Genomic DNA, 13,487 nt, shown 5'->3' with positions numbered 1-13,487 from the left:
TCTTCACAAATCATTAACATTAATCACACTGTGACAGACAAACGAATAAAATTATGTTTTTAAATTCGAGCTAGAATAGATCAAAGCATACCTACACTACTTTCTACTTAGACTAAGCTATCTACAAAACAATGAGTAATAAATCCTGCTCTTACACTGTCTTACTACCCTTACAGTGCCAAAACGACCACTTAATTTTTGAAATGTTTCCTTAGCCAAAAATAAACATTTTCACTTATATTACTATAAAATTGTAAAAGATTATACGTAACGTACGTATAAAATTTTAAAATTTTCTCTTTTTATAATTGGACAATTCATATTTTTTTAAGTTAATTCGTAACAAATTTATGTGTGTCTTAATATTTCGCGCGAGGAAAGAACGGGATTTGAATATTCGAAAACATCTCAATTGTGCCATAAAGGGTAATTAGACGATATAAAACCCTGATTTCATAAAATCGAGTTTTTGGCAATAATTCTCTATTCAATCTACATCAACAATTGGGAGCCTAAAACGGTCCGAAAAACTAACAAAGAATGTCACAGACATTCAAATAATAATAGATCCAACATCCCAAGTATAGGAAAAGTCAGATCGAAATAAAAAAATATAAAAAATACTAGCATTGAGCTTAAACTTTAGGATTTTCAACATCATCTGTATCACTTCTTTCTATTTCAAACTTTTGCTCTGCTGGTTTGGAGTCTGATGGCAGGAATGTTGCGACTACGAATCCAGCTGTAACAAAAATGAAATTTAATTTATTACCACTTTCTTTATATTACTCGTAAAATATGATATTTTACAAATCCATATTAATTAACTACATTTGCCTATAATAATTAATAGTTATATTATATATTCAGTAAAATCGGCGCGTTTATAAACACAAATACATGAACAACACCCTCAGATCCAGGACAGCAATTTAAAGGTTAATGGCAGCAATTTTAAGGCAATGTTAAGACATGTTTTAAGTGGGTATTAAATCTATGATACGTTTGCTAGTTGACCAGATACTTAGCTGCTTACGACTATATAAATTACTAAAAACCATCACATATGGTTAAAATAATTCTATTAATATCTACTTACACATAACTAAGGCGACGTATCCACTAAGCATGGGCATGCAGTAGTCGCCGAGGAGGCTGGCGATGATCTGCACGCTGAAGAAGCCAGACCCACGAGCCACTACCACGGACAGACATGTTGCCATACCCCTGTGATAAACATAAAGATACACATTAAGTAAAGGTTTTATAAGATTCAGGAATTTTGAGTCCTGGGGCGCTGTGTTGATAAGAGAATTATATTGTAAATTGGTTGTAATTTTAACGAATGCTAAAGTTGAGCTTTACTTCAGAATCACTTTGATTACTGGTGTAAACTGCGTATACACCTGTTTGGCAGTTTTTGAGTTTATTGTTAAAAGAAAGACGTGATTAGAGACTTTGATTTATAAAAAAACTAAGAATATAGGAAATAATACAATGTGAATATTTTAAAAGATACAAACCTCAAATGTGTAGGGTTCAGCTCGACTAGATACGTGTTAACATTGCCAAGAATTTGAGCGACGTATAAGAAAATGAAGAACAAAGCGATGCTCAGCATCGGGACTTTGATGAAGAGCAGCAATGTCCCAGCAGTGGACGATATGATGAAGACGGTGAGGGTGATCTTCTTCTTTCCCATTATGCCGACGATGAAGGAAAGACAGATCATCAGTACGGTGGAAACGCCCGAGTATATCATTGTGGCGTATAATGCTCTGGGCTCAATGCTTCCTGTGCAGTTTCCTGATTCCTGAAATATATAAAATTAGGATTTAATGTAGTTAATAACAGGAAAATTTTACATGTGCTTTATTTAGGTAGAAGTGCACTTAAAATGTTATCGCACATTTTTATCCGAGACGGAAATCGGGCCAGAAATCGCTTTAATGTATTTAGGTTAATAGATTCACTTGAAAATTATATTTTGTTTCAGTGTTAAATGCTGACCAATTTGTATAGTAAGAAGAAAATAACTTACAGTGCCATTACTGGATCCAGTCTTTGTGCTTTGACTAGCAACTTCACAGAAGGTGCGACCGTGGTTACTTTCATCGCCAGTGAAATAAGCGTTGGTCATAGTTGGCACCCACATTGTGAAACCAGTTGATCTGGAAGTAAAATATTGAATAAGAAATCTGTGGAGCCATTTCTAACTTCCTTGCGTAACTTTAAGTGGAGTTTTTATAGATTTTAACAAAACAAAATCATTTTAACTTCGTAAAATAAATATATACAATTTTGGTTTGGACTAGGAATCGAAGCAGACGATTTTATCAGAATACACTGTCTATCTATGAACTTACGTCATATAAGCTGTAAGCAGCAGATAGTACAAAATAGCCGAGTTCTTTAATAGTGGTCGCTTGAACAGAGGAGCGGTTTGGTTCCACACCTTCCTTAGCACTGAAGTTTCAGCAGAAGTGACAGCCAACGCTTCTTCTAGGTATACGTGCATTATCTGAAATAGAAAACATACACATTTTCACTAATTGCTTCAGTATTTTTTTAAATGTGGCTCCACGCTATGATTTTCATGCGGAAGATTTTCATTTCAGAATATCATGGGCGCATTTACATACACACCACAGGCGGAATCAATACAACATTTTGTGGACAACACAAATAATGGTTTATGTGGGAATCAATTTCACATGTCGTGCAGTAGCTAATTACCCAACCACTGCACCAACAAAGCATTATTATGCAGATATAGACACCAAAAATGGTAATGAAACAACCATTTTTGTTTAGTTGCAACAACCGATTAGTTGTATTCAATAAGTATGTGTGCATTTATCAGTGTGCCATAATTATTACGAGACATTTATCGTATTACAAAGACTTAATTCATGATTAATGCTTAAAATACATAATCTGTGCAGCAGAATATAAGGAAACTTTGTGAACGAATCATATTATATTGTATCGACCTTTCAGTCTTCCTATATATTGGTATCGTAAATTTTAATGAGTAGGTATCAGTAAATGCAGAGAATTCATTTGATTTTATGTTGCATATTTTAAACATCAATTCAGTTTTCAGTATTATTATCACTTTAAGGTACCGTAAAACAGGGTAAATAGATTTTAAAGGGTGAATAGATACAGAAGAGGGATGAATGAATGTTGGGGAAATGTTCTAACCTCTATTCACCCATTCTTGTGTGTATTCACCCTTTGAATTCTATTCACACCGTTTTACCATATTGACTGAAATTAGTATTTACTACTTAGTTCTATTAAACATTTTGTAAAGAAAAAAAAATACTCACAGAATAAGTATCCTTCTTCTGTCCAGTGTTGCACCTGTAGATAGCCTTGAACACCTCTAAAGCCTCATCATGCCTGTCTTTGCTCAGGAGGAACTTGGGGCTCTCTTGTAGGAAGCTCATGAATAAGATGCCCAGGCCACATGGAAGGCAGATGACTTGCATCAACATGCGCCAGGGTCTGTACACCACGCCTAGCCAGGAGATCTCGTAAGCGAAGTCTAGAGTGAATATTGGTAAGGCGAAAGCTGGAAATGAAAAATAAAATATGTTATTATTTGGGTTGTTTTATAGATGATGATTTTGTGCAGTTACTAATGCACACATGATTTTAAAAATAATTAAAAGTGTAGTAGTTAAAGAGCTGCTTTGTTCAATGCGATATTTCATCAAATCCAATTGGAAGTTTCAGTAAATATATTGTAACTGTGTGCACAAAATTTTTCTTGACAGTTATTAAATTAACAGTGACTATGAAAATACTCACAGCAAATAATAAGCTGCACCACCATAGTAGCGCTGGCCATGAGGAACATGAAGCGGCTTCGATGTCTGCTCGGTACACTCTCAGCTAATAGGACGAATGCTGCTGCATTCGCTGCGGCTGAGCTGGAAATCAAACAAATAAGGAACGTTAAATATGTGCATAAGTAACTACTATTACAGTTGGATCTTTATTGTTAAAATCAAATGGTTCTGAAGTAATACATCAAAGTTTTAAAAAGGAAATGTTTCGCGCTAAAGACATTGACACATCATTTCAATGTTGCCATACTAAATAATAAATCGAAATTGGTAGTTTTTCGTTTCAGAGTATTCTCATTTTTTTCTTATAATAGGCTACTTTCCTACTAGTCAAATTCAATACTTTTTTCGAAACGTCAAAAACAATATTTTCTATGAACTTTGTATGAAATAGTGCGTTATGACGTCATAAGTTTTTGACGTCAAATAGCAGACTTATTACTAGAAGTTTAGCTAGAAAAAATCGAAAATTAAATAGTTCATCAAATTTATGAATGAGAGTGTGATTATTTTTAATATTTGATTGTATTGAAAAGTTGTATAAATTTATTTTTGACCGAGGATAGTACCCAATTAGTAATTATGAAATAGACTTACAATGAGACAGACAGGAACTTGAGGATAGCCATTATCGCGAAGCTAGGTGCCATGGTAGCTGCAAGGCTGAGGATGAAGCCGACTGGCATTGCTATGAGCAAAGTTTTTCGACGTCCTGTTGTATCGGCGCATAATCCCCAACCGTAAGACGATAGGATTACACCTGGAAAATTTAGAATAATCTGTTAATCAACTGGAAAACTACCAATTATAACCAGATTTTAAAAATGCTGATACGCAAGTCTGTGCTATTGAAAAAAAGCTAGAGGCAACTAAATATTAGTATTCTAAATAAAGTCTTTACTAAAATTAGTAATTAGAGGATCTAAAATAATTAACTTTTTTATCGATTTCAATACCGATATTTTCCTTAGAACTTAAAATGGGATATTTACCATGTTTATTCGTTTTTATGAGTTTCCGATATTTCGGCACTGTTGCAAGCGCCATGATCATGGATGAACTGATCCCGTTTTAAGTTCTAATGATATTACTAGTGACCATGTCAGTTTAAAAACTGATTTTTTCCTACCTATAAGCGGTATAGCGGACAGTAGACCCTGTTGTGATGTGTTCAGCGACATGTCACACGCCATGGCAGGCAGGACGACGGAGAAACCGAAGATATCCAGGTACATAGCCAGGATCAGCAGGCAGCACGTTATCAGCATACCCACATTGTATTTGCCGAAACCTGGTGAAAGAAAAACAATTTTGTATTAGGTATCTATAAATCATTCACAGCCCGTAACAGTCTACATTGGAATACGGGTCTTATCTTCATAAGGGGATTTGCATTATATAAACAGCAAGCGGGTTGGACTTGGAGATCGGCTTTAAAAAGGTTCAGGTTTATAGAGATTGGATAGCAAGTCCAGTCTCTAGTATTCATTATGATACCCGCGGCACCCGCGGGATGAGTAAAGTTAGTCACAATTGTATCTGGGGTACGGCTGTACCCCGCCAAATCGAGTAAAAAAGCGGCACAGCAGTACCATCCTTTTCTCGAAGCCATTCAGACCAATTTCGGCCGCCTATAACTGCGTTGTGGATAAAACAAGAAGTATCAATTTTCAGATACTAAGCAGGCATTGAACAAACATGATATATTTTGCAATATCCTGTTAAAACACTGCTTACACTTAACACAATTTAATTAATGAGCTTATAGACAAATCGGCAGTTACTTTTTGGTTCCTGAATCTTCTTCACTACTCGTTTAAATTATTTGCGTCAACCGAGCATTTGATACGATTTAATTGACATTCATTGGCGACAATTTACTCTCGAACAATCTATACATATAATAAAATCGTAGAAAAGTGCTGTCTGTACATTGAAAATAAAAATAAAAAAAATAGCAGGGGTTATTGTTATGTCGATGTCGAACCCAAAAATGTAATTAACATTTTTTTTGTCTGTTTGTCTGTTTGTCTGTTTGTCTGTTTGTCTGTTCGTCTGTGCGCGCTAATCTCAGAAACGGCTGATCCGAGTTGGATGCGGTTTTCACGAATATATTGTGGGATGCTTAAATTTACATTTAGTGTTTGTTTCATGTCAATCGGTTCATAAATAAAAAAGTTATGTCAAATTAAAGAATCACGTCGAACATTCTATGCTTATACCATTAATCTCCGCAACTATTTGACGGATTTGGTTGAAATTTGGTACAGATATAGTTTAGAACCTTAGAAAGGACATAGATATATTTTTATTTCAAAAATCAAAAAATAAAAATAAGAAATAAATTATTTATAAATATTTCTATGTCGATCGTTACACGACTTCGGTTCATGTTATTGTTTTAATTTATCGAAAAAAAGTAAATAAATAGTAAAAAGGTATGAAAAAAATAATATCAATATAATAAAACATTTAGTACAAAGAAAATGCTCTAACGGAGTATAGATAATTCTATGTCGATCGTTACACGACTTCGGTTCATGTTATTGTTTTAATTCATCGAAAAAAAGTAAATAAATAGTAAAAAGGTATGAAAAAAATAATATCAATATAATTAAACTTTTAGTACAAAGAAAATGCCCGAACGGAGTATAAATAAATAATCCAAGTTGTCTTTATCCTCGATAGATGGCGTTGGGATCGAAATAGATCGCGCTATGGTTTCGTTACATTCATTTGGTTGGGTATCGGCCGAGCGCTTCGGTACTATCGTAGAAAAAGTGTATTTATCAGTCGTATGATTATTTGTCTGTAGTGGTCCTGCTGTTTCGTATATTCTAAATTGGTTTCGTTGTATTTGTCAATTAATAAGTTTATTTGTTGGGTTTTCCTGGTTTTTTGGTTAAACTATTTAACGTAGGTTTAGTTTGATATCGATTATTAGTAGTTACTGTAGTTAGTTTTTTTAATAAAATTGTAAGTCTAATTTTTTTTAATTAGATTAGATTTAAGTCGTTTCTTTTAAATTATTTAGTTTAAGCTTGGTTATTATAGCATAGAGGATAGGTTGTAATATAGTTTCTTTTTTAATTGTTATAAATTCGTAATTCGTAGCTTTCTTTAGTTTTAAGTTAGTTTAAGTCCGTTTTTAAACTATTTTTTCAATGCCCTAAGTGAGTATACATCTATTAAATTCAAACGCAGAGCTCATTATGTTGATTTTTGAAGAGTTCCCTGGAATATCTTCCACATCTCATTTTTGAAGAGATCCCGCGAGATCGGGAACTATGTGGTTAAAACCAAAAATTTGCCGGAAGTCACTATTCCACGCGAACGAAGTCGCGGGCAAAAGCTAGTCTGAAATAAAATGAACTCGGGAGCTATGGAATATAAACGAGTTTTGTTTAACTTTTGCCATCTAAATACGTATCATCATCGCCCTGTTAAAGGCTTCCCCACACAGGCGCGTTATTATAGGTTGATAATATTGCATGCGATATTGCGGTATGCGAAATACAGTAATACCTAGATGCTTTCAGATTAATATCAGCTATGCTAAATTATTCATAATTCTTTTTATTTCTTAACAGTCGTGATAGAAGCCGCGTGGCTTATTGTCGTATGAATTGACTAGTAAGTAGTTAACACGTGCATTATCACATGTGTTTCCTACAATAGATTGTAGTAGAGAATAGCTCACGAAGGAGTATTGATAGTATTCATGCTTTCATAGTCTTTGAAGGTATAGGTAGATTGTACTTTGAGTATAATATAATTGAATAATTTGTACTGTTGATATTGTAGTGAAATGTATTGCTAACAATCACAATACAGGTGAATGGAATCGTGATTATTTTTTCTGTTGGCACTTTGGCAGGTTAAGCAGGATTAGGTACTTTAGTAAGACGTAACTAACTTTTTGTGAAATAAGTAAAATTTTACCATGAATTTGATGCACACAGATTTTTTTTTACAAATGCAGAGAGGAGAGGGTAATAAATTTAACGTCATGCCTTTTATATGCCCGAAGAGGTAGGCGTAGGCAGAGGTGCACATTACGGCACATAATGCCGCTATACAATATACACCCACATTTTACCATTTGTGTTATAAGTCCCATGTAATAAGGGGTGAGCCTATTGGCATATACTAGGCACAATTTCAGACTCCGTGCTACTACTGAGATTCGAAATAGTTCACTTTGTCATACTTATCCAATTTTATTTTCTCTTCTTTTTAGGTACCTACTCGGAAAATTCCTTCAATCGCACTCTTCAGTTCCATTACATTAGAATAGATTGGTTTGGGTATTCGAACTGCTGAAAACATGTGCGCGTGTTTTTGTTTATACGAATGTATGACGTAATCTATTAGTTTTAGTTTTACAATGTTCTGTGATATGCCACTTCTATTGTTCGTTTAATATTTGTGGTCGTATTTCTTGAGAACATTTTTATAGAAATCATAAATAGGATACTAAAATATTAATATATAGATGATTTTATATAAAGTACTCTTTCTGAATTATTTCCGAAATGGTTCAATATTTCCCATAATTTGGTCCAATTCTAGCCGCCATATTCAGAGGTAATTATGGTATAATAATGGTTGCTTAGAAATTATTTATTTTCGGTACAAAACCGTTACTACGGAATAATATAAGTAAGTGCAGCAGTAATTTAAAAGTGTAAGAATCTTCAAAATCTTACGTAAACAAAATTTAACAGTAGTCTGTTTGTAATACTTATCTATATACCTATATACATTGTCTAGTCTTTTTATCTATGTTTGTATTCCCTGTGCGTGAGGTAGGTTATGGTTTCATAGATAATGTTTATCTATTTAATTTCTTTTTGCACTTCTGCAAACCTAAGTATTCTTTTAAAAAATTTTTATAATATTTTTTTCCCTCTGAATATATTTATTCGACAAATCTATACATATAATAAAATCGTAGAAAAGTGCTGTCTGTACATTGAAAATAAAAATAAAAAAAATAGCAGGGGTTATTGTTATGTCGATGTCGAACCCAAAAATGTAATTAACTTTTTTTTTGTCTGTTTGTCTGTTTGTCTGTTTGTCTGTTTGTCTGTGTGTCTATGCGCGCTAATCTCAGAAACGGCTGATCCGAGTTGGATGCGGTTTTCACGAATATATTGTGGTATGCCTCAATTTACATTTAGTGTTTGTTTCATGTCAATCGGTTCATAAATAAAAAAGTTATGTCAAATTAAAGAATCACGTCGAACACTATTCTATGCTTATACCATTAATCTCCGCCACTATTTGACGGATTTGGTTGAAATTTGGTACAGATATAGTTTAGAACCTTAGAAAGGACATAGGATAGTTTTATTTCAAAAATCAAAAAATAAAAATAGAAATAGATCGCGCTATGGTTTCGTTACATTCATTTGGTTGGGTATCGGCCGAGCGCTTCGGTACTATCGTAGAAAAAGTGTATTATCAGTCGTATGATTATTTGTCTGTAGTGGTCCTGCTGTTTCGCATATTCTAAATAAATTGGTTTCGTTGTATTTGTCAATTAATAAGTTTATTTGTTGGGTTTTTCTGGTTTTCTGGTTAAATTATTTAACGTAGGTTTAGTTTGATATCGATTATTAGTAGTTACTGTAGTTAGTTTTTTAATAAAATTGTAAGTCTAATTTATTAATTAATTAGATTAGATAGATTAGATTTAAGTCGTTTCTTTAAAATTATTTAGTGTAAGCTTGGTTATTATAGCATAGAGGATAGGTTGTAATATAATTTCTTTTTTAAATGTTATAAATTCGTAATTCGTTCGGCTTTCTTTAGTTTTAAGTTAGTTTTCATCTTAAGTTCGGAAAGATTATAATATTTCTTTAGTTTAAGTCCGTTTTTAAACAATTTTTTCAATGCCCTAAGTGAGTATACATCTATTAAATTCAAACGCAGAGCTATGTATTTTATTTCATTATGTTGATTTTTGAAGAGTTCCCTGGAATATCTTCTACGTCTCATTTTTGAAGAGATTCCGCGAGATTGGGAACTATGTGGTTAAAATCAAAAATTTGCCGGAAGTCACTATTCCACGCGAACGAAGTCGCGGGCAAAAGCTAGTAACATAATATTATTTTAATACGCAACGCAACGTCACGCCTGTTATCTGCGTAGAGGTAGACAGAGGTGCACATTACGGCAGGTACCTAATGCCAAAATATTATATTAATAAATTACAAATAAAGAAAACTGAAATGATTTAATCTTAATGAAACAAAACAAATAACAACTAAGATTGAAATATTGAAATTTTTAACTTAAAATTTCTTAAAAGAAATAAAAATTAACTAAACGCGTCGAAAAAATAATCCTCATCAGAGTCGTGAGGTAAGGGTACGGAAAAGACTGGCAGCATTGCCATGTATTTAAACATTACATTATTTGAAGTAATATACATTGTTTAAAGTAATATTTATTAGTTAGTTGCATTATTACTTCAGACTTTCAGACACATCGAAGACTGAATTCTCGGAATTAAAAACGCGAGTTTCAACCTTGAAGAACAGATTTAGAGTTAGGATTATTTTTACATCAGAAAGAGGATCTCAAATTGTTAGTTATTTTTCATATATTGTCAATTAAAATGTTTATTAGTCCACGAGTGACATTATTTTCATAGGTATAAAAACGTCCATAAAATATTTTAACGATATGAAATTATACCACGAAGGAAATTATAAACTAACGCGATTTAAAATGGATGAATGGTTTTAAAATTAATATCTTTTTCTTAATTTATTAAATTAAACACTCACCTGTAAGGTCCAAGGCATCTTCAAAAGTATTTTTCTTCGAAATACTGTCCGGTACGGCGAACGCCATTTTTTAAAATATAACACAATTCTAAATTTCAAATTAGGAACTCTTGACCGAATACTTTATACGATTTATTTTTTATTTTATTGTCTATGATAATTGTTTACTTTTTTTTTATTAGCTGGAGTAGCCACTTTTCGCGGTGTATTGGTAGCGGAATGGCGAATGGTAGAATGGCTGTTGTGGACTGGCGCGCGCTTAAATATAGTTTGAAGTAAATCAAATACTGATAGTAGAGCCACGCGGGTTGATGGCAGATACATTTCATGAGATAACTATGACTTGCAACTATCCACAAAATCTGTGTTTACATTTTTCCGTAACACTTTTTTTTTGTTCGTTCAACAAAAATGTTTACACGAAATATCTTTGTCGAAATGCTGATAGGAAACCTAAGTGTGAGTGTTAGCAAAGGAATATAGGCTTTAGTGCAAATATTTCTTTAATATTTACAGACTTCATAAACTGATAAGTGTGTAAAATTAAAGTTTAGTTTATTTATGTCCATACTACCTAATTACGTTTTGATTTTTTCACACGACTCTATCATGCACCTTTAATTAACTAAATATAGATACTTTATTGCTTACTCTTACAGTACTGTACTTATTAAACTTATTTAGAACTAGCAAACCCGGCGAACTCCGTTTCGCCACCAATAATATGTACGGTTTTCTCTCTTTTCTCTTGAAATTTTTCCTGTTTTTTTGCTATAAACCTCACGGAGCCCGAGATCTTACCAACGAATGCAAAACCGTGGAAATCGGTTCGTGCGTTCTGGAGTTATAACGTCAGCAAGGAAAACCCGACTTATTTTTATATTATAGATAAAGAAAAATATTAGAATTTTATTTAAAGGCATATTTTAGTTAATAATACTACTTTTTTCCTTTCTATTTTCTATCCTATCTACTAACTTTATTTTTCATCCTAAACAAATTAAAAAATCCTTTTGCCTACCTTTTTTTACGGAGTAAAATCTTCCAATAACATTTCCCGCCTTGGGCGAGGCGAGAGGTAATGTCAGCTTCCCACTGACTAAGAACCACCCCGTTCCTACTCTTCTAATTCCAAACTCCATTATCCAATTCCAAACCCTTTGGAAGATTCCTTCCGAAATAAATAATAGAGATAGATATTTATTGTCAAAGATTTACATAAAACAATACGAAGCTGAACATTTATTTGTTTATACGTAAGCCTTTGAACTACAGTATATTGAACCAATAGTATCTCTATAAGATAAAGATTATAAATTATTTTCTTTTTCTCTGTAAGGGGGTTTTTAAGGGAGAAAATCATCCATGACTTCGCCCGCACTCGATGAGGCGAGAAAATGATAGATTTTTACCGACTAAAAACTACCCCGTTCCTACTCTTGCTTTGAGTCGGAGCCCAGGTAACCCGTTTTTTTTTGTCTGTGTCACTCATATTTTTTTCTCATTAATGCTCTCGGCGACACCGTGAGTGACAGCTAGGTATTTTTTTAATATTTGTACGGAGCAAACTGCGTCAAATTAATCAGTATTGAAGCTCCGTTACCCAGCAAGTTTAGCAGCCTTGTAGATGAGTGTGTGTGTGTTTGAACGCTGTTATCAGTAACGGAGTGGTTCTACACTAATTTGTAAATGTGACTGTTTGTCTGTTTGTCCTTCTTTCATTCAGTCAGACTGCAAGATTGATGTAATTTTTGAGGTCTGAAAACTGCATCACTGTTCCAGAACCAAGTGCGGGAAAGCCATAGGCCATCTCGTTTGGAATGATACCACGGTCTCACGACACGTCAGAAAATCGACGTGAAACAACTTGCGTTGTGTTTCGTTGTGAGTGAGGTTATAGGAGGTTCATTCCCCTCCCCTTCTCAATCTTCCCAATCCTAAAAGTAATTTCCCGACAAACTGTAAATACCTAACTACCAAAAGGCCGATAAAGCACTTGTAATACCAATATTTCTCCTAACCAACCAGTAGATCATAGATGGCGTTACTAGTATTTTTTTTAGAAAATGGCTCTATCTTTAGGTCTCTTCATTGCATTCTCGTATATTTTTTAACCGATTAATATTTTTTTTAACTGAAAATATTTCATAATCTTCATCTTCATCATCATCATTAGCCAGAAGACATCCACTGCTGAACAAAGGCCTAAAAACTAAATGTAGAAATAATCTCTCCTTACCTCTTTGCAACGCAGGCGAAGACATAGGTAAGAACTAGTATATTTTCCAATGTTTACGCTATCTGTGTCATATGATACAGTATTGAAGCTCGTTACCCAGCAAGTTTAGCAGCCTTGTAGTAACATGTGTGTGTGTATTGTTTACACGGTGTTATCAATATTCGCAGTGCCGTACTAATTAAGAAGAATATATTAAAATTGTAAATCTGGATGTGTGTTTGTTTGGTTTGTTTTTTAGAGATTGGATTTTTGTGATAATAAATAATGCTGTTTTATTATTTAAGTAATCATAAGAATACTTATTCTTAAATAGGGGGGAAAATCATCCCATGACTTCTCCCGCCTTGAGCGAGGCGAGAGGGATTGTCAGACTCTTACTGACTAAAAACAATTCCGTTTCCACTTCTGGTTTTTGTGCCGAAGTCCTGGTAACCCGTTAGGCAATCCGCAGTTCCGGGTTATTGTTATCAGCTGGCAATGGAAATTGATTCCTTTCGGTAGTCTCGGAGACTTTTTGCTTTAATGTTGTCTTACATGAAGGCAAGTTATTATAAAAAAATATTACTTTCTTTAGTGGCCAGCGTTCATTCGTTC

General features: G+C 33.6%; 1 protein-coding gene across 1 annotated transcript; it reads right to left on the bottom strand.

Moving 5' to 3' along the window:
- Nucleotides 1–332: 332 nt before the first annotated feature.
- Nucleotides 333–10,894, bottom strand: LOC118269720 (putative transporter svop-1). The gene is made up of 10 exons (XM_035584981.2): nt 10,655–10,894; nt 4,987–5,148; nt 4,455–4,617; nt 3,820–3,941; nt 3,336–3,580; nt 2,367–2,521; nt 2,042–2,171; nt 1,524–1,813; nt 1,100–1,227; nt 333–742 (listed from the first exon to the last, which is right to left on the bottom strand). Exons 1-10 carry the CDS (start codon nt 10,719–10,721, stop codon nt 636–638), a joined length of 1,569 nt encoding a protein of 522 aa, XP_035440874.2. The 5' UTR covers nt 10,722–10,894; the 3' UTR covers nt 333–635.
- Nucleotides 10,895–13,487: the final 2,593 nt, after the last annotated feature.

The sequence above is a fragment of the Spodoptera frugiperda genome, chromosome 30, assembly GCF_023101765.2.
Source record: "Spodoptera frugiperda isolate SF20-4 chromosome 30, AGI-APGP_CSIRO_Sfru_2.0, whole genome shotgun sequence".
Lineage (NCBI taxonomy): Eukaryota > Metazoa > Arthropoda > Insecta > Lepidoptera > Noctuidae > Spodoptera > Spodoptera frugiperda.
Note: the sequence above shows the minus strand (reverse complement) of the source record. Positions and strands in the feature narration are given on the sequence as shown.

What these genes read in the sequence shown, in the direction of transcription:
- LOC118269720 (XM_035584981.2), bottom strand. Translation starts at nt 10,721, where the DNA reads ATGGCGTTCGCCGTACCGGACAGTATTTCGAAGAAAAATACTTTTGAA. An exon ending in CTGAACCCTACACATTTGAG is followed by an intron (nt 1,228 to 1,523) that starts GTTTGTATCTTT and finishes TGTTTATCACAG; the next exon opens with GGGTATGGCAACATGTCTGT. An exon ending in ATACGTCGCCTTAGTTATGT is followed by an intron (nt 743 to 1,099) that starts GTAAGTAGATAT and finishes TTTTTGTTACAG; the next exon opens with CTGGATTCGTAGTCGCAACA.